Source organism: Falco peregrinus, chromosome 3 (genome assembly GCF_023634155.1).
Source record: "Falco peregrinus isolate bFalPer1 chromosome 3, bFalPer1.pri, whole genome shotgun sequence".
In the NCBI taxonomy this organism is placed as follows: Eukaryota; Metazoa; Chordata; class Aves; order Falconiformes; family Falconidae; genus Falco; species Falco peregrinus.
The window spans coordinates 28,188,386-28,213,857 of NC_073723.1; the positions used below are offsets into that span (position 1 = coordinate 28,188,386).

General features: G+C 42.7%; 2 protein-coding genes across 2 annotated transcripts; one reads left to right on the forward strand and one right to left on the reverse strand.

The window, feature by feature from the left end:
* The first annotated feature begins 60 nt into the window (after positions 1-60).
* On the forward strand, positions 61-17,354 carry SLC25A32 (solute carrier family 25 member 32). Its single transcript, XM_055798699.1, has 7 exons — positions 61-311; positions 3,502-3,652; positions 4,736-4,821; positions 5,920-6,080; positions 12,154-12,267; positions 12,833-12,978; positions 14,600-17,354. Exons 1-7 carry the CDS (start codon positions 143-145, stop codon positions 14,733-14,735), a joined length of 963 nt encoding a protein of 320 aa, XP_055654674.1. The 5' UTR covers positions 61-142; the 3' UTR covers positions 14,736-17,354.
* A 647-nt stretch (positions 17,355-18,001) lies between these two features.
* CTHRC1 (collagen triple helix repeat containing 1) lies at positions 18,002-24,766 on the reverse strand. The gene is made up of 4 exons (XM_055798700.1): positions 24,348-24,766; positions 21,141-21,362; positions 19,649-19,865; positions 18,002-18,451 (listed from the first exon to the last, which is right to left on the reverse strand). Exons 1-4 carry the CDS (start codon positions 24,492-24,494, stop codon positions 18,309-18,311), a joined length of 729 nt encoding a protein of 242 aa, XP_055654675.1. The 5' UTR covers positions 24,495-24,766; the 3' UTR covers positions 18,002-18,308.
* Between the last annotated feature and the right edge of the window lie 706 nt (positions 24,767-25,472).

Sequence of the window (25,472 nt, forward strand, 5' to 3'; positions counted from 1 at the left end):
CTGCAGCGGGCGGGGGGGGGCGGGGCGGAGGCACCGGGGCCGGGGGGGCGGGGCGGAGGCACCGGGGCCGGGGGGGCGGGGCGGAGGCACCGGGGCGGAGGGAACCCCGCTCCCGGGCCGCGCTCCGACGCCGCCGTTAGCCATGAGCGCCCAGGGCCCCGCCTGCGCCGTGGGGGAGCCGGCGGCACCGCCGCCCGTGCGGTCCCTCTTCCGCCACGTGCAGCTGGAGAACTTGGCGGCGGGGCTGAGCGGCGGCGTCATCTCCACCCTGGTGCTCCACCCGCTGGACCTGGTCAAGATCCGCTTCGCAGGTGAGGCCGCACCGGCCACCCGCGCACCCCGGGCCGGGCCGGTTGCGGGCCCTCGCCGTAAGGCCGCGGTGCTCCGGGCGGGGCCACCAGAGGCGGCGGTGGCGGCCGCCCCCCGCCCCGGGCCAGGGCCCGGCCCCCGCCTGCTGAGGCGGCGGGTGTGCTTTCAGGGGGAGTCCCCGAGCCCGGCCCCGGGGCTGGGGGCTGCGGAGGCAGACGGTGCTTTGCGCTGGGAATCTCACGGGGCCGCCGTTCTCGAGCCAGAGACCCACCGGCTCCTTTTGGGGCGCGGGGTGCAGGCCAGGGGAGGCTGCCCGGCTCTGCCCAGGCCTGCGGGCGGCTGCGTGACAGCGGGGCCGGGCGGGCAGCCCCGCGGCTGGAAGGGGCGGCCTGCCGCTCTTTTCCCCCCTGTCCCACCGCCAACCTTCCCCTCGTCGCCAGGGACTACGAACATGCTCTGTGCCTCAGGCTTTCACAGGCAGATCGGGGAGCTGGCCAGGCTTTTCCCTCTCACGGCCACCAGTGCCATAGCGCACGGCAAGATCCTCTGTTCTTAAGAGGCAGATTCAAAGGTTCAGGGTTCAAAGTTCACCTTTATGACAAAGATTTTCAAGACTCAAGCATAACAGTAGTTTTATAATAATCTTGGTTATTAACAGTAGTGCTTAACAGCAGTGGTAGTAGAAAGGTTTTGCAGAAAGCTCTTGTGTGTTTTTCCACAGGGAAACATCAGCGTCTCCCTATTGATTTTTCCCCAGGGAAACATGTCAGCTTCTCCCTATTGATTTTTCTGTTATTATGAGAAACCCATCACCCTTTTATCATATTCTCTTTTATAGTGGTTAAAACTTTTTGCTGTATGTAGCCTTAAACGGCTACATGGCTATTTAAGATCTCAGAAACAAATGATGATCGCAAAGGTGGTTTACAAAATTTGAGGGATTATGTTTCCAAACAGACTTTTTGCAAAGTGGGATTTAAACATTTTCTTGCATATCCTGGTGTGGGCACATCCTGGTCTGTTAACTACACTAAGAATGTAGTTAGCAGAAGTGTTCCTTTCTCTCTATTTTGCACTTGTAAGGCTACATCTGAAGTACTGTGTCTACTTTGGGGCTCATCAGCACAAGGAAGACATTGACATACTGGCATGATTCCAGTGGAGGCCACCAGGCTGGTGAAGAGGCTGGAGCACATGCCGTAGGAGGGCAGGCTGACAGAACAGGATCGGTTCACCCTCACAAAGAGATGGCTGAGGGGAGATATTACTGCAGTCTATGGCTACGTGACTGGAAGACACAGAGAAGGTGAAGCCAGATTATTCTTTGAGGGAGATAATTGTAGGGCAAGATGAAACAGGCACAAGCAGGAACATGGAAAATTCCAGTTATTTGTTAGGAAAAAGGATTTTCACTGTGAGAGTGGTCAAATACTGGAAGAGGTTACCTAAGAGAGGCTGTAATCTCTTCAGCCTTGGAAACATTCAGGAACTGACTGGACGTGTCCCTCCGTAACCTGATCTAATTAGGTCTGTCTTGAGCAGGGAATCGGGTTAGGTGGCCGCGGGAGGTCACTTACTTTCACATGCTTGTTTGGGTTGAAAATAACGATTCCTATGTTTTGTCTTCAACCAGAAAGTAAGAGCTGATATCAGAAATCAGTGTTGTGAAGATTCTGAGCAGCAGCATCAGACAGACTTGCATTCATGTCTCTGATTTCCCACATTGTTTATAAACCTGATCTAATGGCAGCATGGTAAAAAAAAATCAGAAAGGTCTTTGGGAAAGGCCTAGCAGTGCTCGTTCAGGAGGGAAAAAAAGAGGCATTTAATTTGTGTTCTAGTTTTGAGTGATTATCAAGGTGTTGAGGCCTTGTCACAGTGTGCTGAGAAAAAGCATTTTGTCTTTAGTCCTGAAGTCTGTCAAAACATACTGCGCACCAAGTTCAAAGGAGAATGAATAATAAATGTGGCACTGAACAGAACACATCTGAAATTCATGACTACCAAGATTTATCCTGATGGGGATAAAAAAACTACACTGACTGTAAAACTTTGAGATTAATTTTCAGTAAAACCGCAATCTAGCTTTGTGCCTACATTAAAAAAGAAAGCCATTCCTATGTTGTCATCATAGGCTAATTTAGGACAGAAGAGATCTGTGGAGTTCACCCCCTGCTCAGATAAAGTCTACTTAGATTGGATTGCTGGAGAGTCTTGTCTGATAAGCGTTTTGAGTAGCTCCAAAGATGCCTCTTCAGGCAGCTTGTTCCAGTATTTGACCACTCTGATGGAGAAAAAGGCCTGGTCAGAATTCACCCTGTTCTAGCTTGTCATCTCTTGTCATGGCACCATGCATCTTATCTTACGTCATCAATAACCAACGTACTCTCTTGCTGTTACAGAAGGAACAATAGTAGCTACCACTGTAAGTAGTGTCAACATCTGTGTTCTAAAGAAATCTGTCAAACAAACACTTGCATATGTTTTTAATTTTTGACAGTGATGTTTTCTGAGTATTTGGACACCAGCTGTTTGGTTATTGGGTGGGAAAAGAGTACGCATTTGGTGTTTTCTGCAAATCCGTTCAGTGAGACTAGAAGGAGAACACAGGAATTTTTGATGGAAATCTTTTAGTGTTCTGGTAAAAACTGACTTTGGTATCAGTAAGACGTGCCCTGTTGACAATATTCAGATCTTTACAGAACATTTTAAAGAGGAAGATTGAATTTAAGAGTTGTTATTTAGAGTGTGTCTAAACTCCTTGTAGAAATGCGTTGTTCAAAGACCCCATACTTACCACTTGAAATATGATGTGAAATTGCTGAGGCACTAAAAAGAAAAGACAAAAACATTCAGTTCAAAGCTGCTGCTCACAAAAAATGCACAGCAATGCATTTATTTAGCTTTGTCTATTCATTAGCCTTGATGGGAACTTTGCTCTTGCAGAGCTTGTAAGTTCTTTTTCTATTTTTTTTGTTTCTTTTTCCTCTTTTTTTAATTCTTTAACTCTACCCTTACAAAGCTGTAAACCCCAATTCTTGCATACTTTTAAGAGAATACTTTTAAAATACAGCTGATCAGTTATATTTTGTGTTGATTTGCAGTTCATTCATGTACTTCTATGCTGGCTTTTACACAGCTGAACTTCATGCTTCCTGAAATGTTTTTCAGTATAATTTCTTTCTTTCATAGTAAGTGACGGGTTGGAACTGAGGCCAAAGTACAATGGAATTCTCCACTGTATGACCACTGTCTGGAAGCATGAAGGACTACGAGGCTTATATCAAGGGGTAACTCCAAACATGTTGGGAGCAGGGGCTTCCTGGGGACTTTACTTTTTCTTGTAAGTAGAACTGTAAAATGTGTCATATCCTGTGCAATGTGATGTGCAGATAGAAACCGCATCTTCTATGGGGGTATAAAATTGTGCTATGTGGCTTATGAACTTGTGATTCTTTTAGTACGTCCAAGTCTGTTGCCCTTTATTATGGTTTGTTCTTTTAGAATTTAAGCAATTTGAGTCAGAGACCTGTTACTTTGTCAAGTACAGTGCATTCCCTTGATGCTGTGAAAATGCTAAGGAACTTGAGAGATGGTGACATCATTCATGAAGAATCCTCTAAAAGTGCTAATAAACTGTGCTTAAAACCTCACAAAAAATAAAAACCTAAACTAATGTGTCAAGAATTGGAGAAGATGATAAAGTTTTCTACTAAAGTTAAATGTTTAACTGATTTTTAATCGTTTTAGTGACAGTGAGTTCTTTCATTGTTCTTGTGAGTTGATGGGCTTTGCTTGTAAAGTCCACTTTTTAATACTCAATATTTTCTACTTAATTAGCTGTGTAACTGTGACCTGACTTACTGTTGATCCTTATTAACTGAAACACTTCAGGGAATAGTTAGTATGCCTATGCAAACCTTGCTTGTCGGTTGTCTAGACTCTGTTATGGTACTTCAGTCCTCAAGCTTTGCTGTAGGTTCCTATTGACGCTTTAGTACCTGTTGACAGTTTCTCAATCCACAAAGACTGGAAACTGGATCAAGAGAAGAATGCTCAACGTATTTCTGAGCTAGAAGACAGATACCTGTCAGTGCTGCTGTTAATAAAAAGGAGGCTATCTAATCAGTTTCTTTTAATAAGTTAATTCTTGAGATCCAATAGCTGTTTCAAGCTGCAGTCCACTGATACTGACAGTAATACTTCATCAATTTAAATATGTATCACCATAGTTCACTTTAAAGAGCTAACTGCTCAGAGACCAATTAATCAACTAAACAAAGGTAGTGTGCTTAAATATCTGTTTTCAAAGGCTGTGTACCACCTAATGTTTTTCATGATCTTAAGTGAGGTGTTGTTTTATTTTGGGGGGGTTTAGTGGTAGAGGTTTGTTTTCACCTTTACCAAAATACTTCACATTTTCCAGTTACAATGCCATCAAAGCTTACAAGAAGGAAGGAAAGCTGGAAAGTCTCGGTGCAACCGAACACCTAGTGTCAGCTGCAGAGGCTGGTGAGTTTAAATGCAAAGAAGATTAATGTTTGCTTCAAGCCTTGCCATATGTTGCTCCCTGCCACACAGGTGTGTCAGCGCTGCTTTTTCTTACAGGTGGCAAGTGTAAGTGTTTGAGTCCAAATGCTGTCATTTATGGTCTGTAAATAAATTAATGATGTCTAAGATGAGTAGATGGATCACTGTGATCTCTTCAGTTTTGCTCAGAAATAGCAGTTCTCAAAGTACCCTTTGACCTTGATTTCATTGTGTAGAAGCATTTTCCATATTTAGTACTAGATGGAGTCCAAAAAGAAAACTATATAAATCTGCTGCTATCAGCTTGTAACTCATTAAATGTTTAACACTTAGACCTGGAAAAGAGAAGGCCTGTTGCAGTTAGTAGAATAAGTGGATTGGTCACTGATCTTCGAAAGTCTTTATGGTTCAAGTTTTCTTAGAAACTAAAGATCTGAAATAAAAAATACAACTTCTATCCGCAAGACTTTTAATGTTGTTTCTAATGTGTTCTCATACATGCTTTTCTGTTATATTTAATCTAGGCAACAGAGAAGAATTTTTATTAGGATGTTGGAGCATTCATTTAATGTTGAAATATAAGGCATATTGTTGATGTGAAAAATAGTAATGGGTTCTTTTATAACTGTACTTTGAATAACTGACAAAGCTCTAACAGGTTGCTTCTGTTAACCTGTCAAATACGATTAGCAGGTTTCTCATGACTGAGGTATCTGTTAAATTTTGAACAACTGTATACCCAAAGAGTAACGCAGATAATCAGGAGTACATTAAGAAGTTACATGTTTCCTATCTACTACAGATTACACTACTGACTGTGGAAAGGTGAGGCAAAAAAAGAGGATGTACTAGGAGTATGCAAAAGTCGTATGCTCTGCAGAAGTGCCCCCAGCAGGAGCAGGTTGGACTTGGTTATGAGCTTTGAAGGCAGAGGGAGGGAGTAATAGTGCACGTAATCTTCACCTGTTTTAAGTAATAGGAGTACTTTTCTAGGACAGGTAGTTTTGTCATTGTAGAAGCCTGTTACATTGGACCGAACAAGTTGCAACAATAATTGGTGTAACGTCCATCTGTTCTCAGGAGCCATGACTCTCTGCATTACAAACCCAATATGGGTAACGAAGACACGACTTGTGCTACAGTATAACGCTGGTGTTGATCCATCAAAGCGGCAATACAGAGGAATGTTTGATGCTTTTATAAAGATATACAAGACAGAGGGCATACGTGGCTTATATAAGGTAATAAAATTTAAGAAAAATTCCAGGATTGGCTGGCACCACTCAGTAGCATGGTGCGACTTGTAAATACTTGTCTACAGAAAAAAATGCAAGTCATTTTCTGTATTAGCTCGCTCACTTTTACTCTGTGAGTCATCTTTCCCAATGAAGAACTGCAGTGAAAAGGCTTAATCAGAAGAAAAGCTATTATCCTGGTGAAATGTAAGTAATCACTGAAAAATAGAGTGTAAGCTTTATAGCTAAGCCGTCTTCTATTGGGTGATAATGCTGAAATGAGAGTAAACTACAAGCTGCTTTTTAATTTTTTGGCATCTTCCTATAATTAGAATTTGGATAAGAAGGGCAGCAATAGTGTAATCTGTCTTGCTGCTAGTGCTTTCTTCCATTTCATCCCTTATCTCTGTCTTTCTGACATCTTGTGGAACAGAACATATGACTAAAGTAGTTGCTAATTTTTTCTTCCACAATGGACGGTTTCACAACTGCTTATTTGCCCTCTAGTTATTGAGGTCTGTAATCTGTCATCTCTAGATCCATAAGATTCGCAGACTTCTAAATATGGTCTGCGTATGTGTGGGTTTTTTATTCCCTTTAATTTAGGGAAACAGATGGCAACTGGATTTGGACTTTTTGTCCCCTCCTTCCTTCAGGCCATGATATCGAGATGCATTCATCAGTGCCTGGAAGGTGTGAAGAAACCTATTTTAGTTCAGTCAGGCTCTTCTCCTGCAAGTAATGCCATCATAGAACAAGAACACTGTCTCTTAGGAATTGTCCTGATTACTGAACATTAACTTCTTTTATTTGCAATAAAAAATATAATCATTCCTGTGCTGAAAGCCTGGTATGACACATACCAATGAAAGCCAAATTCTGACACCAGGAACAAGGCACCTTATTTATTCCTAAATTGAAATTGTCAGGATTTCTGATTTGCCTGCGTGGATGTCTGCTCTGTTCTGTGTAGATAAGTTCTAATTTCTCACATCTGGTAGGGTTTAAGATGTCCTTCCACTGAGTTACTTTTCAGATTATTCATGCATGTAGCACATGTTGCCTTTGGCACTAGACACTTCTTTGTAGTGTTAATCTGCAAGTGGGGAATTAAACCAGGTACTTTCTTTGAAAGAGCGAATTACTTGCTTAAATCGGCAAAGAAGATGACCTAAATAGGTCATGAGTGACCTACATAATTATGTACACTGAGCAACCTCAGGATTCTTTCAGTCTTGTCTATACTGGGGAAAATGGCACCTCCTCAAGTGGATCTTTGACTTGTCCATAGTTTAGCCTTCCTCCATTTTTCATTTTTGGGGGAGTTTTCATTTTTTTTCTTTCTTGTTATATTTGAAATTTGATGGCTGAAGTTTTGGTAATTGCCCTGAGTTGCAGGAGCTGTGGTGCACACAGGTGTCTTCCTTTTCCTCATAATCTTAATTTCAGCTAGAGTTCCTTACAGCAAATACGGCAATGTCGGAGAATACCATCACAAGTTGGGAATAAAATCTGGAAGTTGTTTCTTTCTGATTAATTTGAGATTAGTCTTCTAAAGAATGGTATTTCTGTCCAAGCAATTCCCTATCTTGCTCTCTATTGCACAAGGTGCTGTTACTGGTCTGAGCAATTCCTTTCAGTCCTTTGGGGCACTAGACTAGGAATGTCAGGATTGATCAGTCTCTAGCAGGGATCAAAGCTGTCCTTATTAGCTCTCTTGGGTATTGTTCCTTCATTAAACTATAGTCAATCTGAAGCTGTATTCCTCAATAACTTGTTCTTCTTGACCTTGGCCTAGTTTTGAAAAGACCAGGAGCCTTTCCTTCACCCATTATCCCAGTAATCATCTAGTCAGTGATCTTCCCCACCCTGCATCCATTAGGCATTGTCCTTTGGCTTCTGTCCCCCAGATACTAGGGAGAGAGCTGTTTGGCTGCACACCAGGCTGAGGGAAAAAACCAGCTTGAAGTTATCTAATTTGAACATGCCTATGGATATGTTGGAGATGTGAGCTCTAAAAATTACTTTGCCATGAAGTTGAATGTCATGCAACCGTCTCCACATTAGGAGTGCTGTATTGTTCTTTTCAAGCGTAAGGCAGGAGCAACCAAACACTGTAAAATAATCAGAAGATTGTAGGAGTTGACACTTCCAGAAAACCATAACATATCTTTGAGCTCTTGAGAAACAGTTAGATGTCTAGTCTAGAGCGGCTGACTACTAAAACATCGATCAAGAATGCAACTAACATTCATCCTGGTCTCCATGCTTCTGTATTTATATTTTAAGTTTTGTTCTCTTTCAGTGGTGATGCAGCAGCAGCAATTAGAAATAGAGCAGTGCTTGACAGACAACAGTAAAATAAACAGGAATGCGGAAAACAAGGAGATTAAAGGAAGATACAGAGTCATCAAGATGGAGAATAATAGCTAACAATAACAGAAAAATCCTAGCAGTAATGTGTGCTCGTTACCAAGTGAAATAGATAAAATGGTCACTTCTGTATTGTCATTTCACCTTTGGTAGGCAAGATTCTGTACTCCAAGGATAAAGTTTTTTTTCCAGTCCAGTCAAAGGCACTTAGCTTTTTTTATTTTTCTATGCTTTTCCTTATGCTATTTTCCTTCCTGCATCTGTGAAGCTTGTGAGCTAAGTGCCTTTCTATGTCTTTGTACTTGTATATGGCAAAATCCACTGAGGTTTGGCCATCTTGATTTTAACTTTAGTCCCAGATTCTACAGAGACAGAAGCGTAAGTAACTTTCACATGAAGATAGTATCATTTTTCATCATGCAATCAAGATGCATAGGGAGATAATGGCATATTTCCAGTGTCTGTCTGCACAAGTTGTCAGAGCAGGGCACTCTGATACTACTAGTCTTTGGCACACTGAGAACCCAAGTGAAGATGACACTAAACTATCCTTACATATTTAATTCTGTCTATTGCTCTAATCCTCCAAAGGAGAATTCAGACAGGACTTCTTTGAGGAAACCTTTGATCCTGTCAAGCCCTCAAGGCAAAGCTCTTCTAAAGATATGTTTTCAATATTAAAGTGAAAAATAACAAAAACTAAGTGAAATTATTTTACAATTTATCTTCACAGTCATGTGAAGTCATGAAGAAAAATAAATATCAAATTCTATCAAACTTTGTGGCAAGATTTTTGTGTGAAATTGTAAGAATGAGAAAATAAAGTAGGAGTATCTTTCAAAAACTTCCTCAGCCAGGAGGTTTCATTACTGTGAAGAAATCACTTTGCTTTGAAACATTTTTCCATAGGAACACATTGTTTGGTATGGTCAATAGAAGCCTGGGTCAACTCTTATTTTACTGAGGCACATTGGCCAACCGTTGCCTCAACGCCCTTCTTGCATTTTTTAATGTTGGCCCAGCATTAAAAGTCTTTCAGTCTTTGGAAGCTTTCCCCATCAGCACAAGACTTGGAGCGTGCTGGTACTCATTTAGCAAGTATCATCAGTAGATGCTTTAGGACTCTTGGATGTAAGTTATCCAAATCTGCTGGCTTAAATGTAAGAGTTCAGCATTCTTAAATGTTGTTTAACATTCTTCTTTTGTTGGTGGGGAAAATATTACCTCATTCTCTTATGATACAAATTCATCATTCTAATTCTTTCCAAGTAGAGAGCAATTACTTCCTCTGTTTTTTAACAAAAGTTTGTGAAGATTTTCCGTGCTATCACTACACATAAATTTCATACTGTTCCTTGTCTTGCTGACCCAGATAATTTTTTATTTGATATTTTTGATAATTTTGGTTTTCTCCAAAATTTGTTAAGCAAATTGGTTAATTTTCTTTTCTGATCCAGGATTTCTGAAAACCAAATTTGTTCTTTTCCCTCTGTTGTGGCCCTTTGGCTTCAAACTTTATGAAATTCTATGATTAAGCTCACAGTTGACAAAAGATAGGTGTTTGGTTTAATTCCACTTGTTCTCATCTAGGGAAATGTTTTTTCTGGGACTTTAGCTAGCTCATAATGCATTTTGTCAGTTCATGGTCACTGATAATTAGTTCATGACCATTATTTTCTACTGCAAGAAGAAATTCATCCTCATTTATCAAAGAGATCCTAAAAACCACTTCCTGAATGGCTGTAATATTGTGAACATAAGAAATCTATAGCATGCAGAGAACTGATCTTTGAAGTGGTAGAAGCTTTGCACAGTTTTCATGTCTGTTGTTGTTTTAGAATTAGGGTTTTTTTTTCTGCAAGTTAGGAGTTCATGAAGTAATTTATCATTTTGTCCTGTTAAACTATTCTAGTGGGCTCCTACCAGGATCTCTTCTCTTTTTCTTCTCTTTCTCCAGGCTCTTAGTAGTATGTTGGTGAGTTTTTATTCAGCATTCTCGGCTTCTGGTTTAGTCTCATAGAGAGTTTTCTCTCTGCCCACATCTTTTACTTCCTGTTTTATCTGAACAGATCATGGGAAATAAGGTTGAAGTGTTCAATAGCAGTATTTTTGGGAAAATTTTGGTTCTTTGAGCCCTTTTACCCACATTTTGATTACTTACTCCATTATAGTTGTCCCTTTGCAACTTTTCAGCAAGCTTTTGGCTCCCTTAAATAGTGTCTGACCAAGGTGATTAATTCCTCATTTATTTGTATTTTTCCAGTGTAAGTGACCAACTCTTCAAAAAGAGAATTAGTGCTTCTCAGAACCCATGCAGCTATCAGCTCTTTTTCAATTGAGCTAGTCCTGCTCTTGAAGGAACTCCTGCCTTCCAAAATACCAGTTTCCCCCCTTCATGTCAACTTTTTTGAGAGAAAAGGTTTCTGTATATTTTCATATTACATTCTTACTGTCCATTACTGCCTCTACAAATGGGGAACGTTCCCCAGACTGCTGTGTTACACCTTCGGTCACCTCTGTTGGGCTGCCTTGGGATGTGCTCTGAGCAGGGTGAGGAACGTACTCAAACTGATCCGAATTTTAGATTAATTTATTTAATGTGGATCATCCATAAGTCCTTGTATGAATTAGCTTTCCATCTGTGCCCTTCAGCTTTCCACTGTGCAAGTGTGTATGTGTGTGTGTGAAAGACATGGAGGTGTTGGAGTGGCTGAGAGAACTGAGGTTCTTTAGTCTGCAGAAAAGGAGACTCAGGGAGGACCGTACTGCTCCCTGCAACTACCTGAAAGGAGGTTGTAGCAAGGTGGGTATCAGTCTCTTCTCACAAGTGACAAGTGATAGAACAAGAGGAAACGGCCTCAAGTTGCACCAGGGAAGATTTAGACTGGATATTTGGAATAATTGGAAAGGGTGGGCAAGCATTGGACCAGGCTGCTCAGGGAAGTGGTTGAGTCACCATCCCTGGAGGGAGGTATTTAAAATACATGTAGATGTGGCATTTAAGGACATGGTTTAGTGGTGGACTTGGCAGTGCTAGGTTAATGGTTGGACTGGATGACCTTAAAGGTCTTTTCCAACCTAAATGATTCTATGACTCTATATATACACACACATTTTTTTTATATAGAAACAGATATATATCATAGATACACATTTATATACACACACACAAATGCACACATATACCTACCTATTCAGGACATTATCACAATAACTTTTTGTACCTCCAATCCTGATGGCCTCCTCACTGAGATGTCAGTTTCTGTCTTTGCCTTACCAGTCTCAGGTGGGAACTACAACAGCTTAGTGCCAGTCCCTGGCAAGGGGCAGGCAGTGAGCAACACATTTGCAGGACTGCAATGTGATTTGTATTCCTACAATCCTGATCCATGACACCAGCATTTTAAGACCTGTGCTTGTGCTCTGTGACGTGGAGTCTCTAGACCACTTGTTTTATCTTGCTCACTCATTAAGTGTCTTTAGCCTATATGTTATTTGGAGAAAAGTAACATTTATTACGCTTCTGTGTGATGCCTGCTGTTAAGAATACCAACCCAGAATCAACTTTGAGTCCTACTTCACAATGACAGTTATGCAGTCTGAATTTGTGAAGTAATGGAGAATATATGTACGTGTGTAAGCTGAGCTCTGTCAAGTAGCATAGGTTCTGTGCATTGCTGTTTAACCTTGGTTTATTCCTGTTTAGGGATTTGTGCCTGGTCTGTTTGGAACTTCACATGGAGCTCTTCAGTTCATGGCATATGAGGATTTGAAACAGAGATACAACAAGTACAGAAACAGAGTATCAGATACAAAATTGGTATGGTTCTTGAGAATAAAAAATGCATAGTAGCATGTGAATAAGTGGCATTTTATTCCATTTGTCTAGGTCATAGAACAGTCAAAAGTACAAAGTATTGATATATTAATTGGAATGTAGAATATATAGAAGGAAATAATACTTTTTCACTTTTTAGAAACAAGCAACTGGTTAGCACTGTTTTCCTGTAGGGAAACTAATTCCTTATTTTGGCAAGCATTTTGAGATTTTTGGAGGGGGGAATGGTTTTTTTGTCTTACTTCGTGGAAATGTGGGTGGTGGTCTTAGACACTTACATAGAAAGCTGGTCTGGTGCAAGTTGGGTAAAGGTAATAGTTTTGGAAGAAGTGTTTCACTTCATAGGAATGAGAGGGCACAACACACATTTTACAATGAAGTACTGTATATAGTAAATGTTGCAGGTTTTTTTAAAATGTGTGTATTTTAATGGGGAAAAATCTAGAGTATTGTTTAGTTTGACATTTAAAAATCAAGTAAGATTTGGGGGAAACTGGCTAATTTAAACCATAGTTAAGGCAAACCTGGTAATTTTTGTTGCTTTCAGAACACTGTGGAATACATAATGATGGCAGCTGTATCCAAAATATTTGCTGTGTCAGCAACATATCCCTATCAGGTTGTGCGAGCTCGTCTTCAAGATCAACATAATACATATTCTGGTGTATTTGATGTGATCCACAGGACATGGAGGTAGGCATGCAGGATTAAAACTTACCTCTTAGGAAGTGAGTTGTACAGAATCAGAACTATGTTTGCTGGCTTCCATGTTGACTTGTGGAACCAGTGCAGCTCACAGCAAACAAAATGTTAGCTGTACAAAGTCATTTTACGCAAAATGCAACTAATAGCAATAATCTAAGGACAGAGGAGGAGATACAAGAAGGGTCACTGCTAGCCTACAGGCTCCTACGATTCTGTCTCCCTTCTCTCTTCCCTGGCAAATTTCACTTACAGATTAAAAAATAACATTGAGTTGGCTGTTTGGGAGCTCTTAAACAATAAGGCCTCAACTGAACTGCTTTAGATACTCCATATGACAGGAATGTTGTGCTGCTGGGGATTGTAGCTAATCCAAATTCCTGACAGGAGAAAGTGAGCTAGCCAGAGCTGTTTATACTGATGTCCTTAGGTTACCCTGGGGCTTGACTGCATTTGTAGTCTATTCCCAGCTTTCCTTAGGACCTTTAGAGAAGGTTACCTCATACCTATGCATATCTTCTCACTAACCCCTCAGCTTCACAGGGCAGGACTCTGTAGTTACTAAGGGTGGCCGGCCACCTTTGCAGTATGCAACCAATATTAATCTTGCTGCGGACACTGTTTCTGGTTTGCAGCATATTACTAAAGACACATAAATGGAGTCAGCTGACTCCTAGGGTATTAAGCGGTGCCACCTGAATGAGGCTACCAGGACCACTCCTGGCTCAGAGGCACTACAGCTATTTTGACGGAAGACAATTCATAGTGAAAACAGCTCCGATGTCTCAGCACTTTGCCTTTCAGCCCGCAGTCAATAGGAAGGCTTATTAGTTCTGATAAGCTGTGAATGTATGCAGCCATCTGGGGCCACTGCTGTTCTCATGAAACAAATGCAGGCTAGAGCCCTGGGGAGGGTAGTGTAAACCACACCCAAGCACTTTCCAGGATGTTAACTATACTGGCTACTCCAGGCATCCTAGGCTTCGTTGGAACACAGGGAGCTGAGATTAAAAGTCTTTGAAACTTTTTAACAGCCCTAACATGAATACTCTAGTTCAAATTGGGAGAAGTTAGATTCTCATTTATTGGCCAGTGGAGTCAGAGTTTTGGAGGAGGTGCTTTAATTCTCTGAAAATAAGTGCTGACTTTCCTTAGTTATGTTGACCCTCAGCTCACTTGCTGTTATATGACCCAAAACCACCAAGCCTTTCAGCTCTGCTGGCTTCAGTGAGATTAAATATGTAAATGCTTTTTGGAACAGGCTGCAGAAATTTTAAGTTATTCTAACCAGTTCTTGTGTCATGAAGAAGGCCAGAAAACTGCCTCCTACTTAGACAATACCAAAAAAAACCACCCAAACCCACCTAAACCCTAGGCTAAATAACAGACCTACAGAATGCTACTGTATATTCAGAAAAGAAAATGATGTTTTGAGATTTGATATATTATGGCTCTTTAAACACTGTCGTAAGAAATTATTGTGAAATTGTTATTCCTAACCTGAAGTACCGCTCTTAGTGAGAGCATGAGAAAAAAAATGCCAGGTTTTGTTTTGTCTGATTCCTATTAAAAGACATTAATTAAACCTACATGTTTTTCTCTGTCTTTAAAGGAGAGAAGGAATTCGTGGATTTTACAAAGGAATTGTTCCCAATGTGATCAGAGTGACTCCTGCCTGCTCTATTACCTTTGTCGTTTATGAAAATGTGTCTGGCTTTTTAATTGGTTTTAGAAAAGAAAAAAACTAAAGGTACAAGCTTGTGTTCATAAGGAATCTATCTTTTATTTTTTTTGTATTTATGATCTGGGAGAGATGTAGTTCAGCAGTCTTTTTTGACATTGTGAATTGATCTAGTATTCTGGGGAAAGAATCTACTTCTTTCTGGGGAAAGAATCAGCATCTCTGCTGCTGAATGTTCCTGCATTGCCACCTTCCTCTCTGAGATGGCTGTGTCTGCTTGAAACAGATGCCTCTGCAACTGTGCAATAATAGCACTATGATGTGGGTGAAGGCAGCTGTGCAGCAATTCGGTTCATCCTGGCCTGCAATAACGAACTAAACTATTTTGACACGTCTCAGGATAAGTTGGTCAGATTCTGCTCCTACAGAAGTGGAAAACTTCATATGAAAGTAACTCTGGGGCCCGTCAAAACTTTCTTAAATCTTTACCCGAATCTCATGAAGAAAGTACATATGTAGTTGTTTACAACAGTGTCTTCGGAATCCACCTCTGTTATTTGTCAGAATTTAGGATATGGAATGCTCCAAATTCCATTGCTCAAACAACGCAAAAATGCTGCCTCGGTGGGGTGCGTTTGGAAACTCAAATTGTTTTGTAAAACAGCTGTCCATTCCTGGGTTTGAATAATTGCCAATCTGATGAAACCCAGTTCTTGTCTCATACCAGGACAGACTTGCACTGTGGTTTTTGGCTTACTTTTAGCACCAGACCAAAGTGTATGTTGTGTGCATTGCTGGCCGCTTACTTAATTCATTTTCTGTCTTTTCCCTGCCCTCTGTCTCTGAGTGAGATTCTGTCTCCATTACTGATACAGCTAACCAGATATTACAAAGTAAATGCATATTTGAAAGTAGCCTTACATTTTAAAAACGAGCGTTTTTTCCAGTAACCCCATAGTGATGCAGTTTTCAAACCACAATAACAAATATGACCATGCTTATTTTCAGTAAAATTCTTTGGGAAAAAAAATATTCCGTAAGTACTCTAAAAAATATTGTGTGCAGAACTTTCTTTACAAAAACCAAAACAATCCATTAATGTCTTCTGATTTGGTCTAAAGAAAAGACTATAAAAATATATTAATTGCTAATTTAATGATAAACTAAATTACAGCACATCTCAGTAAATTTTTGTAATAATGATGTTTATTTTCATGCCAATAATTGCTGTCAGTGATACGTACTTTTTGGAGATCTGAGTTTATTTTTTTAGTTCATCTTTAACAAAATACATTATTTGCCATAACACCTGCCTTCTGCTTTTAGCAAGAAGGTATTAGGAAGTATCTAGAAAGTATCACTTAACTAAGGAGGACATAAGTTAGCAAAGGAGGTAGTTATCCAGCAGGTAGGGGGAAATAATCAGTTTCATAAGGAGTGGAGAATACTATCCAGCAGTACACCTGAATAATCACTTGAAGTTTCCTACAGTTTTCTTCTGTTTAACAGAAGATTAACCTAAAGCAGAAATAAGGCTTTTTTATAAAAATTTAACATACTAGAGAATTGGTTTCAATTTTTGGTTAAAATCTGGAATACTACAGAAACTGTGCAGTATTTTAAGTCTTAATTCAGTAATGCACATGCTTGTTTCTGTTACTGTTGCTACCTAGCACATTTTGTTTATACTTAACTTGATCAGTAATTTACACTTTCTCCTCCACAATCCCACCCCTTCTACTGATCATCTCATCTGAAAAGGATACATGGACATTACGGCTGGCTTTGGGTTTTATTATGAAAGTTTCTATGTGTATTTAGCTGAAGATCAAATTTACTAGAAGTTTACCATGCAAATTACTGTGTGGATCCTGAACAGCTCCTAACTTCTGCCATTGGAAGGTATTTACTTGGTTTTGTGTCTTTTAATGGGGCGCAGAGTTAACTGCTACCCAGGGTCCAAAAAATATTGTTAAGACATATGAATAAATCATAAGAAAAAAATAAAAGTTGTGCAATTACTGCCCTGGATTAGTGTGCTCTAGGCCCAGAACAGCTTACTTGTGCTCCAGGATAAATGCAAGGAAAGGCTACAAGCATATACACAATCAGTTACTGTATGTTAACTGACATTCTGTAAATTCACACCATAGCTTAGCTCATAGTAACTTGTTTGTGTTCAGATACCTTAAAACCCATCATCCAAGCCAATGAAAACAGTGCAGTTCTTCGGAGACAAAATACCAGCTGTATAATTTGCTGGCCTGCAGCAATATCACACATGAGCTTACAGCTGGGAAGCCCTGAATGCTCCCCTAGGTGCAGGTGTGTTCCCCTAGCATTCTTAACAAAAGCTGCAGACAAGACCTACAATCTGAGATATGCCTGGGGGAAATCTTATAACCGGTTCGGGGGGGGGGGGGGGGGGGGAAAACTGAGATTTAATCTTAAATAGCGGAAATAAATTCCTTATCTCAAATGTGGTATTTTTTTCCTTTTGATTTCCAGAAAGGGTAGATTTCTGTATGATGTACATACTATTTCTTGGGGGGTTTATTTCATTAATGTAAAATTGATTTTGTAATATAAACACGACTAGTGTTTCCCTTTAGATTCTGTACAGTTTTTAAGAATATTTGAGTATATTACTTGTTGCGTTTGGAAGAAAATAAAACACTGAAGCTAATGCTGTGCTGGCATGATCAATACTATCACTTGTCCAGTCTGGTGGCTGCAATCAAATAGCTGTGACATTATTCTCTCACTTTACAAGTATATTTTTTTGAAAGCCTAAGTTTTTCAACCTTATTTCTGTATCTTCCAAACTATTTAATATATCTAGCTTTTAATTAACACCAAAGCAATTGTATATATGTATATATACATATATATTTATATATGAAAGGCTAAATCCAGGACAATTATTTTATTGGAGCCATAAAATGAAGTTTTGTAACTGCAAAATTATTTAGTATCTGCATGCTAAGAGTGGAGACCGATAATAGATATTCATACTGAAATCCAGTCTATCACGTTTAGATAGTCTTATTTTTACTTAGTTATTCAGAGTGAGATATTTAACACTCACCGCATCGTTTAGGTTGCAGTTAAGTCATCAGGAGTTTGTTGAGAGACATAAGACTGTAGCAGCAGAGCATCCTATTCTGTAGTCACATTACGGGAGTAGTTTTCTGAAGGCTAAAGCCAAGTCCTGGGTTTTCTTTCTTAGAACTTTCTGTGAAGTCTTCCAAAAAAAAAATAGCTGTGTATCGTAACACCATATAAAATATCTTGAATAGTTTGATGATCAATAAAAGAGCCTGGATTATTTGGTTTTTTGTAAAAGGTCTTATTTATTTGATACAAAAAAGTTACAGCTAATTCTTAAAATGGTGGTGGTATAGTTTCATACATCAAACAAGGAATTTAAAAAGTTAATGAACTTGGGTTTGATATTTATATTCTAAAATGATTATTATAAAAAGCCTCTGCGATGTGCAAAAAAAGGCCAGGCAAAGACTACAGATGCAAGAGTTGGGTGCCTTTCAGTCAAATACTTGCATCCAACTCTATAGAAATAAATTCTGAAGAAAATTGTACAAATTTTTTTTTAAAAGAGGTTATAAAAAGGGAAGAAAAGTTATTTTGGCAGTTCTTCAATGATGATTCGGGAGACTGAATTCCATCCAGTAGAAGCATCTCCCCGTGGATAATCTGAGCAAGTCCCGACCCAGATGGCAATATCTACCAAGCCGGCATTGATCCCTTCACACAGACCTTCCACTGGTTAAACACAAAAATCGGGTTACTTCATCAGACAGAATCAGCTGTATTTCACAACTGGAGGTGGACACAAGTACTTAAGAACAGTTCATTACAAGCTCATGCTGTTTAGTTAAACCCGAATAGCATTTTTAGAAAAAAACAAAACAAAACTATTAGAGATGCAGCAGCAGGTTAGAGAGTCACACACCGCCTTTATCCGTGCTGCTTCTTGACCTCTGTTGCAGTACCTGAAGGGGATCACAATCCACAGGATGGCTAAATGGGAGGTACACCTGCTTCTTGAAGTGTCCACACTTACAAACTGGTACCTGGGATATGGCTTCAATCCCATCCAGCCCCCTAAGGCAGTGATGGGGAGGGGGGGACAGGGACACAGGTAAGCCCTGCAAAGGTGATAGTCACCCTGTAATCTTTTCCACGCCTAATTTACTGCTTCTGTATAAAGTTCCACTTTTGCTGCCCCTTTGTTTTTCTCCACTAGCACCACTAGTTGGAGGTGGGTTAATGAGGACAGGTGGGTCCTATCTCTTGGTGAAAAAAAAAACTATCATAGCTCTAGACATTAGATTTCATGCAGTCATGAAATAGTACAGAGAGGAAAACTGAGCAGAGTTGATGTTAGTCCCCTTCTGGTGTCACCTCCTTTTATGCTGAATGACTTCGCTAATTTGCCTTTTGCTTAGCAGCTGAATAATAGTTCCTAGAGACTTCACTTTGGGGGTACTTTTGTGCATCACCTGAAATTACAGGAGAAATTCCAGGGCAAATAAGTCTCATTTTATGCAGATAATGTACAACTATCAGTATTTTAAGCCAGGATGACACTGTCTGCTTGGCAGTAAGGCCGTTTCTCCATATGCTAACACAGCACAGAATGTGTCTGTATTCATGTTGTAGCAGAGATCAGTAGAACTCTCTGGATAGAAACCTCTTCCATTTCTAAATTACAGGATGTAAGTACCACAACAAATACCACAGTAATAAAGTGCTTAATAAATAATTCTAATACTGTTACTATTGATAGTCTGCTGTGAGGCAACAAAGTAAGAGTAACAAGTGTTAGCCAGCCACTTTTCTGCCTCTTCTTTCAGTTTTTTTTTACTTTCTAAGGCAGACTGTACTGCCTGCATTTGGTAACTAGATTTGCTACCGGCTTCTGCTCCATCTCTGTTCAGGTGGTCCCGCCATACATACCTGAAGAAGTTCGGTGTATATTAATAGTGGAATTCAGCTCCGGGCTCCCTTGATCTAAATATATTATGGCTTCAATAGGAAGCGGCCCAGCACATTCTGCTCCATTAAAAGTAAAGTACCAGCGCTGACAACAGGCATTTTTGCATTTTAGCCGAAGCGATCCACTGAAGAGAACGCGGAGAGCACTGTTCGAGCGCATCTTTGTAAATGTACATTCCTAAGAGGAGACAAAAGTACTTTGGTAGCAACCTCTGGTTTTGAGCCTATTTATTTTCTATATATTTACATTTAGGAAATATATTTATTTTTAGTAATATATTTATATTTATCTTAGAATGTTTTGGCTTTTCTCTTTAGTCCTTTCTGCTGGGGGGGGGGGGGGGGGGGGGAGGCAGGGGAGAAAAAAAAATAAAAGTAGAGCCTGGCAAATACCATACAGTGCAAAGTTGCAAATCAGAAACACCACCTCATAGATAGTAATGGCAAAGGGGTATTATGGAAATTCTTAACTTTATTTAGATAATGCCTGCTGTTAAATTGGTAACCTAGTTATCTTCTGGGGTTTATGTAAAGGGGTATGAGATGTCTGAAAGCTGCGCTCAAGTCCTTGTCTGAGAGGACAGTACAATTTCTGTCTCTGTTACCAGAAATCTTGGATTTAACAATTATCACAAGATTTGTGAGATTTAAACCCTGACAAAAGCTGCACAACTGAAAAAAACATTTTCAGATTTTTAAGACGTTGTTACTCTGTCTTCAAAATGCTGGATATCATGGGGAGGGAGCTAGGGATAGTTTGGCCAGTGCAATGCAGTGAGAGGTGTCTGCTCAGAAAAGTTGACTCTCACTCTAGCCACAGCAATAGCAGTTAAATTACTCCAACCAGCCTGGGCATTGCTTCGTAGCTGGTATGATTTCTTCCCCTCTTCTAGGCTTGCACTGTTGTGTTGGAAATTTTTATACCCAGAGCTGCAGTGGAGGACAGCCTGTCTGGGTTAGTCTGGACAACGCTTGGTAATGCTGCTCCTGAACAATGCCGATGCTTTTTGTGGTAGCATCCTGCAACTGAACTTCAGTGAACCATTTTGAAGCAGGAGTTACAAAGACAGATACCATTAACAGATTAAAGATGTACATCCCTCCTGTTCCTTAGGATTGACATGGTAAATCCCTTGCCCTGTTTTGGGCAAGGTGGAGGTACTTTTGGTGGTGTAACTTTCAGCCTTACAGTAATAGATCTGGGCTTCTAAATATACCCTTACACCAGCTGCATCATTCTTTTGAAACACGACTACAGAAATAAAAAGGGCACATCGCTGCAAAACAGCTGAGATTGGATCCAAAGTAGCTAAACCTTTGAGAAGTTCACCCTTATTTGTAGAAAAAGAATGCAACAGGCCATCTTTGATGAGTGCTACCCAGCCACAGAGGCGGCAGATCTAGAGCCTGCTGTGGTTGGTGAAGCGCAGCATCCCTGACGAAGCTAACTTACTGCAATCTTCCCAAGATCGATGCCGTAATTAAGCGCACTCCACGAACACTGCTTGAAGTTGGGCGTCCAGGACTCCTCGATGCTCTCGCGCATGCACTCGCCCTTCTCCCCTTTCAGCCCGTCCCGTCCCGGGATCCCAGGTGTCCCAGGGATCCCGTTGGCTCCCGGGTTTCCATCCCGTCCAGGTACGCCACTGGGGCCTTGCAAGCACATGCCATTGTACTGAAATGCAGAACAGATCTTACTGCTTCCGTCCCTTAATTCTGAGGCTAACCAAGTTACAAACAAACAACAACAAAACAAAAAAACTTGCCGTGATACAGACTAATGGGCTATTTCCAGGTCACCAAGAAAATGGTTCCACAGAGGGAAAAAAAAGGAAAAATAAAATGTCAACGATAAGCAGTGCCAGCAGAATTTGCTGTAAATTAAATGATTTTCTGAAAAGATGCATAAGTCCTAGAATTAAAAACTGGCCTAGCCCAAGGATTAAAACCTTTTGAGAAACCTCGGAAGATTCAAAACATTCCTATACAGAAACAAAAAGTTGTATGTTAACAGTTCCTTTCTCCTAACCCATCATTACTTGTATAACTGTTCTAGTCAATAAGCTGCCATTATTTTTTCCTTTTTTTTTTTTTTTTCTTGAAGTAGAGAAACTTTTGCATTTCACAGAGCAGAGGTTAACACCAGTTTTCTTCTGCCACCACTCCTCTGGGACAGAATCGCCTTGCTATAGTCAGACCACACAAGTCAGACTCGGGGGGCACACACAGCATGTCCATGTTGATGTGGAGATGGGAAGCTGCACCCTGGGATAATCCTGAACTCTGAATCCCTGTTCATAGCAGTGGGAAGGCACACATGGGAGGATGGCACGCTAACGTCCTCCCTAACATTGCCATGGTGGGAAAGGTCAAATGTTGCTCTCCCAAACTACATGTTAACACACGTTGCCTTCATACCTTACGAGATTTGGGGTTGCCCTCCCCGGGGAGTAGCTCTGTGCAGCCCAGAGCTCCTTGGCCCAGCAGCCTGGGTGCTGGATGCTGGGGGGCACCCGCGTGTGCAGCTGGCACAGGAACGTTGAGCAGGACCCCGCAGGGGCTGGTGGTGGCAGGGCTCTTACTTGAAATGCTCTTTCCCAGCTGGTGACTAACTGCTTCCTCCAGTCTTCACCCCAGACCCTCACAGATAACTACATTCTGCTCTTCCCCTTTCTCACACCTATTTCCCTTCATCCATTTCAAACCACTTAATCCCCACCTGTTTCAAAAAGAAACGATCCTCCAGCTATTCCCCCTCCTGCAAGCCATGCCACTATCTGCACTGCAAGCTGCAAACTACAGCCCCTGCTCTCGCTCCTTTGTCACACTGGCAAACTTTCTTCTTCTGGGGTTGCTCCTTTTCCCATGCTTTGGTGCAAAAACCAGCATGGGCATCACAGGCTCGGCTGGAGCCACTCCATAAATAAAGTCAGTGACTGTACAAAGAGGTCTAGCAAGAAGATGAGAGCTGGACTAATCATGCTGGCATTCCCCCACTACCTTCACCAAAGAAAACACTGTTGGTAATGGCGTTGGAAAGAGTGGAATATTAAAATCAGGAAGGCCACATTTTGAAAAAGTTAGCTGGAGAGCAGGCTGCCTGGCAAAGCACACACCAGCCCAGGGACCACGAGAATGACACAAAGAGATCTGTATTTCACACAGCACCAGTTATCTGCTCTTGCCACTACTCTCCCCTTGGGCTCTATCTGGAACAGTGACTGGCTCTGGCTTTTGCTCATGGTTACACACCACAAAAACAGAACATGGGATGGACATAGAAATCGGCGAGGGCTAGGGGCAGACCCCTGGAGAGGAGCCACCGCTGCACTCAGAGCCACACAGCTCCCTTCCAGGGAGAGCTGCTCCGCCATTCCACAGCCAAAAATTTTGACTGACGTGAGTGAATTACCTGGGCTTTGGGCTCTGCTCCAACTAAATTCATCTCTGCTTGCCAAATGAAGCAAATTTCATCCTTTCTGAAGCTGGGAATGCATAAAACATCTTTTAAAATTTCTGCTGAAGGCAGGATCCCCCTCGGGCATGCCTTCATCTGCACGGGAAGGGCCGTAGCTGAAGCAGTCTGTACAACTGGGCTGTGCCTGACTCAGCCGCCACTGATTTACCTGCACTCTGCTGCACCCGAAAGCATGGAGCAAGGCAAGAGAAATGGGGCCCCCCAAAATACTGCTCCAGCAGAAAGCATAAGCTCCTCCATGTGTGCAGACTCCTTATTCTCGATGCAATTAAATTCCCACTGCAGAAGTGAAAGCGTAATGAGGTGGTGTGAAAGGGAAGGAGCTTTGCTACCGATGGGGCTTCCAGCACATCCCTTTGGGGGATCTCTGTGGAGACCACAGAAGAATCGGCCATGCTACCGATCTCCTATAGGAGGTGAACGGCAGCCCAGAAGCTCACAGAAATAGCTTCACATCTGCTGTCTACATTCCAAGGGCTGGAAAATCTCCCTCCTTTCTTCCATCCCTGAGATGGGATGGTCCCGAGGCACTAAGGTTTCTAGTTGCAATGGAATTGCAAACAGCGGTCGGTATGCAGCCCCAGCTGCCAAAGGGAACAAGGCATTAACGCCCCTCCAAGGAAAAGCGGGTTCGGTCAGCGTGCGGATACAGCCTCCGCAGCACCTCATGGCTGCTGAAGAGCAGCCCTGGTATTTCTCTTTTTGTAGCCCATTGTCTATCCCCTCGCCTTGCAGGAGCTGAACAGCATCTGCCGCTGATGTCGCCAGGCTCCCCAGACCGATCCCAGCGTTACCCCCGCGACGCGCAGAGGGCGGCCGGCAGCTCACAGCGCAGCCCCCGGCCCCGCCGGCCTCAGCCCCCGGCCCCGCAGCCCCCCAGCCCTGCGGAGACCACGCAGCCCCGCACCCAGCCGCCGCAAACCAGCGGCTTCCGCCAAAGCCCGCCCAGCCCCTTCTCAGCGTTCCCAGGTTCAGCACAGCGAGGGGTAATGACCCAGCTCCAGAGGCAGAGCCCGCCCGGCCCGCGGCGGCAGCGGCGGGGCTCGGAAACCCGCGCATTTTGCGCTTTTCCCCGATTTTTGCGACAAACCAGCACCGCGCGGCTCCCCCGGCCGCCCCGCCCGGCGCCCCCGCCGCGCCCAGCGCCCACCCGCCCGGCCCCGGGCGCCCGGCCCCGCTCACCACGTCCAGCACCTCCCGCTGGCGAAGCGCCTTCTGCTTCCCCTTGGGGCTCTCGGAGCCGCCGGCCGGCGGGGCCGCCAGCAGCGCCAGCAGCGCCAGCAGCAGCAGCGGCAGCAGCGGCGGGGCTGCGGCCGGGGCGCGGGGCATGGTGCGGGCGGGGGGCGCGGGGGCCGCGCCCGGGGCCGGGGGAGGCGGCGGCGCAGGGGCCCGTGTCCGCCACTCTGGGCGGCAGCGCGGGGATAAATGAGCCTTTCAGAGCGCGGAGCCCGAGCTCCCTCCCCGGGGAGGCCGGGAATTTCCATCCTGTAACCGAGCGGGAACGTCCAGGCAGAGCCATCCCCCCGCAGCCATTGGCACGGGGGCCGGGGGGCTCCCGCCCCCTCCGGCCGGGCCCCGCGGAGCCTTCCCCGGGCGCTGCCGACGGCCGGGCTGCGGGGGGCGCGGCAGGGGTCACCCCCCCGGAGCACCGAGCATCCCCCTCCCCAGCCTCCGGGGCTCGGCCTCCCGGCGGTCACACCTTCCCGAGGGAAGCGCGGTCCTGCCGGCAGCTCCCGTGGCGCCGCAGCAGGAGCCTGATGGACCGCGCGTGGCAAAGAGCAGCTGGGGGCAAACCCCTGATGGCATTTTAACAGAAGCCCACACCAAGGGCACAAAAGCTGCCTGAACAGCAGCGAAATGTGGACTTTTACGGAAGACCTCGGTACTGCCTGACTGAACGTTGTCCATTTAGAAACACCTCGGCATCCCAGTGTAAACCATCTCATTTTGCTTTCATTTAAAATCGTATTTCACTTTTCGGCATACTAGAACTGCAAGCGCTATAAAATAAGCACGCTGTGTGGCCTTAAGCGTTAAAAATGCAAGTAACAAACATTCAAAAGAGAACTTCTGTATGCTGCAATCTTCGCAGGATTTGTAGAGGTAGAGTTTCCAGAAGGGGGAGATAAGCTTCAATACATATTTTTTTTTTCTGAATTATTTAACAAAAGCATACAATTCTCCTGGAGGAATGCACATTACAAGACGTTGAGTCATTCACGATAGACCCCACAGAACCAGATTTTTGTTTACACCAACATATGTTTATGTTAAACATATTTATAACATAACATGTTATAACAGAAC

Coding starts and splice junctions, on each gene's coding strand:
- SLC25A32 (XM_055798699.1), top strand. CDS start 143: ATGAGCGCCCAGGGCCCCGCCTGCGCCGTGGGGGAGCCGGCGGCACCG. Junction 4,822..5,919: donor AGTGTCAGCTGCAGAGGCTG/GTGAGTTTAAAT, acceptor ATCTGTTCTCAG/GAGCCATGACTCTCTGCATT. Junction 12,979..14,599: donor GTGATCCACAGGACATGGAG/GTAGGCATGCAG, acceptor CTGTCTTTAAAG/GAGAGAAGGAATTCGTGGAT.
- CTHRC1 (XM_055798700.1), bottom strand. CDS start 24,494: ATGCCCCGCGCCCCGGCCGCAGCCCCGCCGCTGCTGCCGCTGCTGCTG. Junction 21,363..24,347: donor AGCGGGAGGTGCTGGACGTG/GTGAGCGGGGCC, acceptor TCTGCATTTCAG/TACAATGGCATGTGCTTGCA. Junction 18,452..19,648: donor TATACACCGAACTTCTTCAG/GTATGTATGGCG, acceptor GTGTTTAACCAG/TGGAAGGTCTGTGTGAAGGG.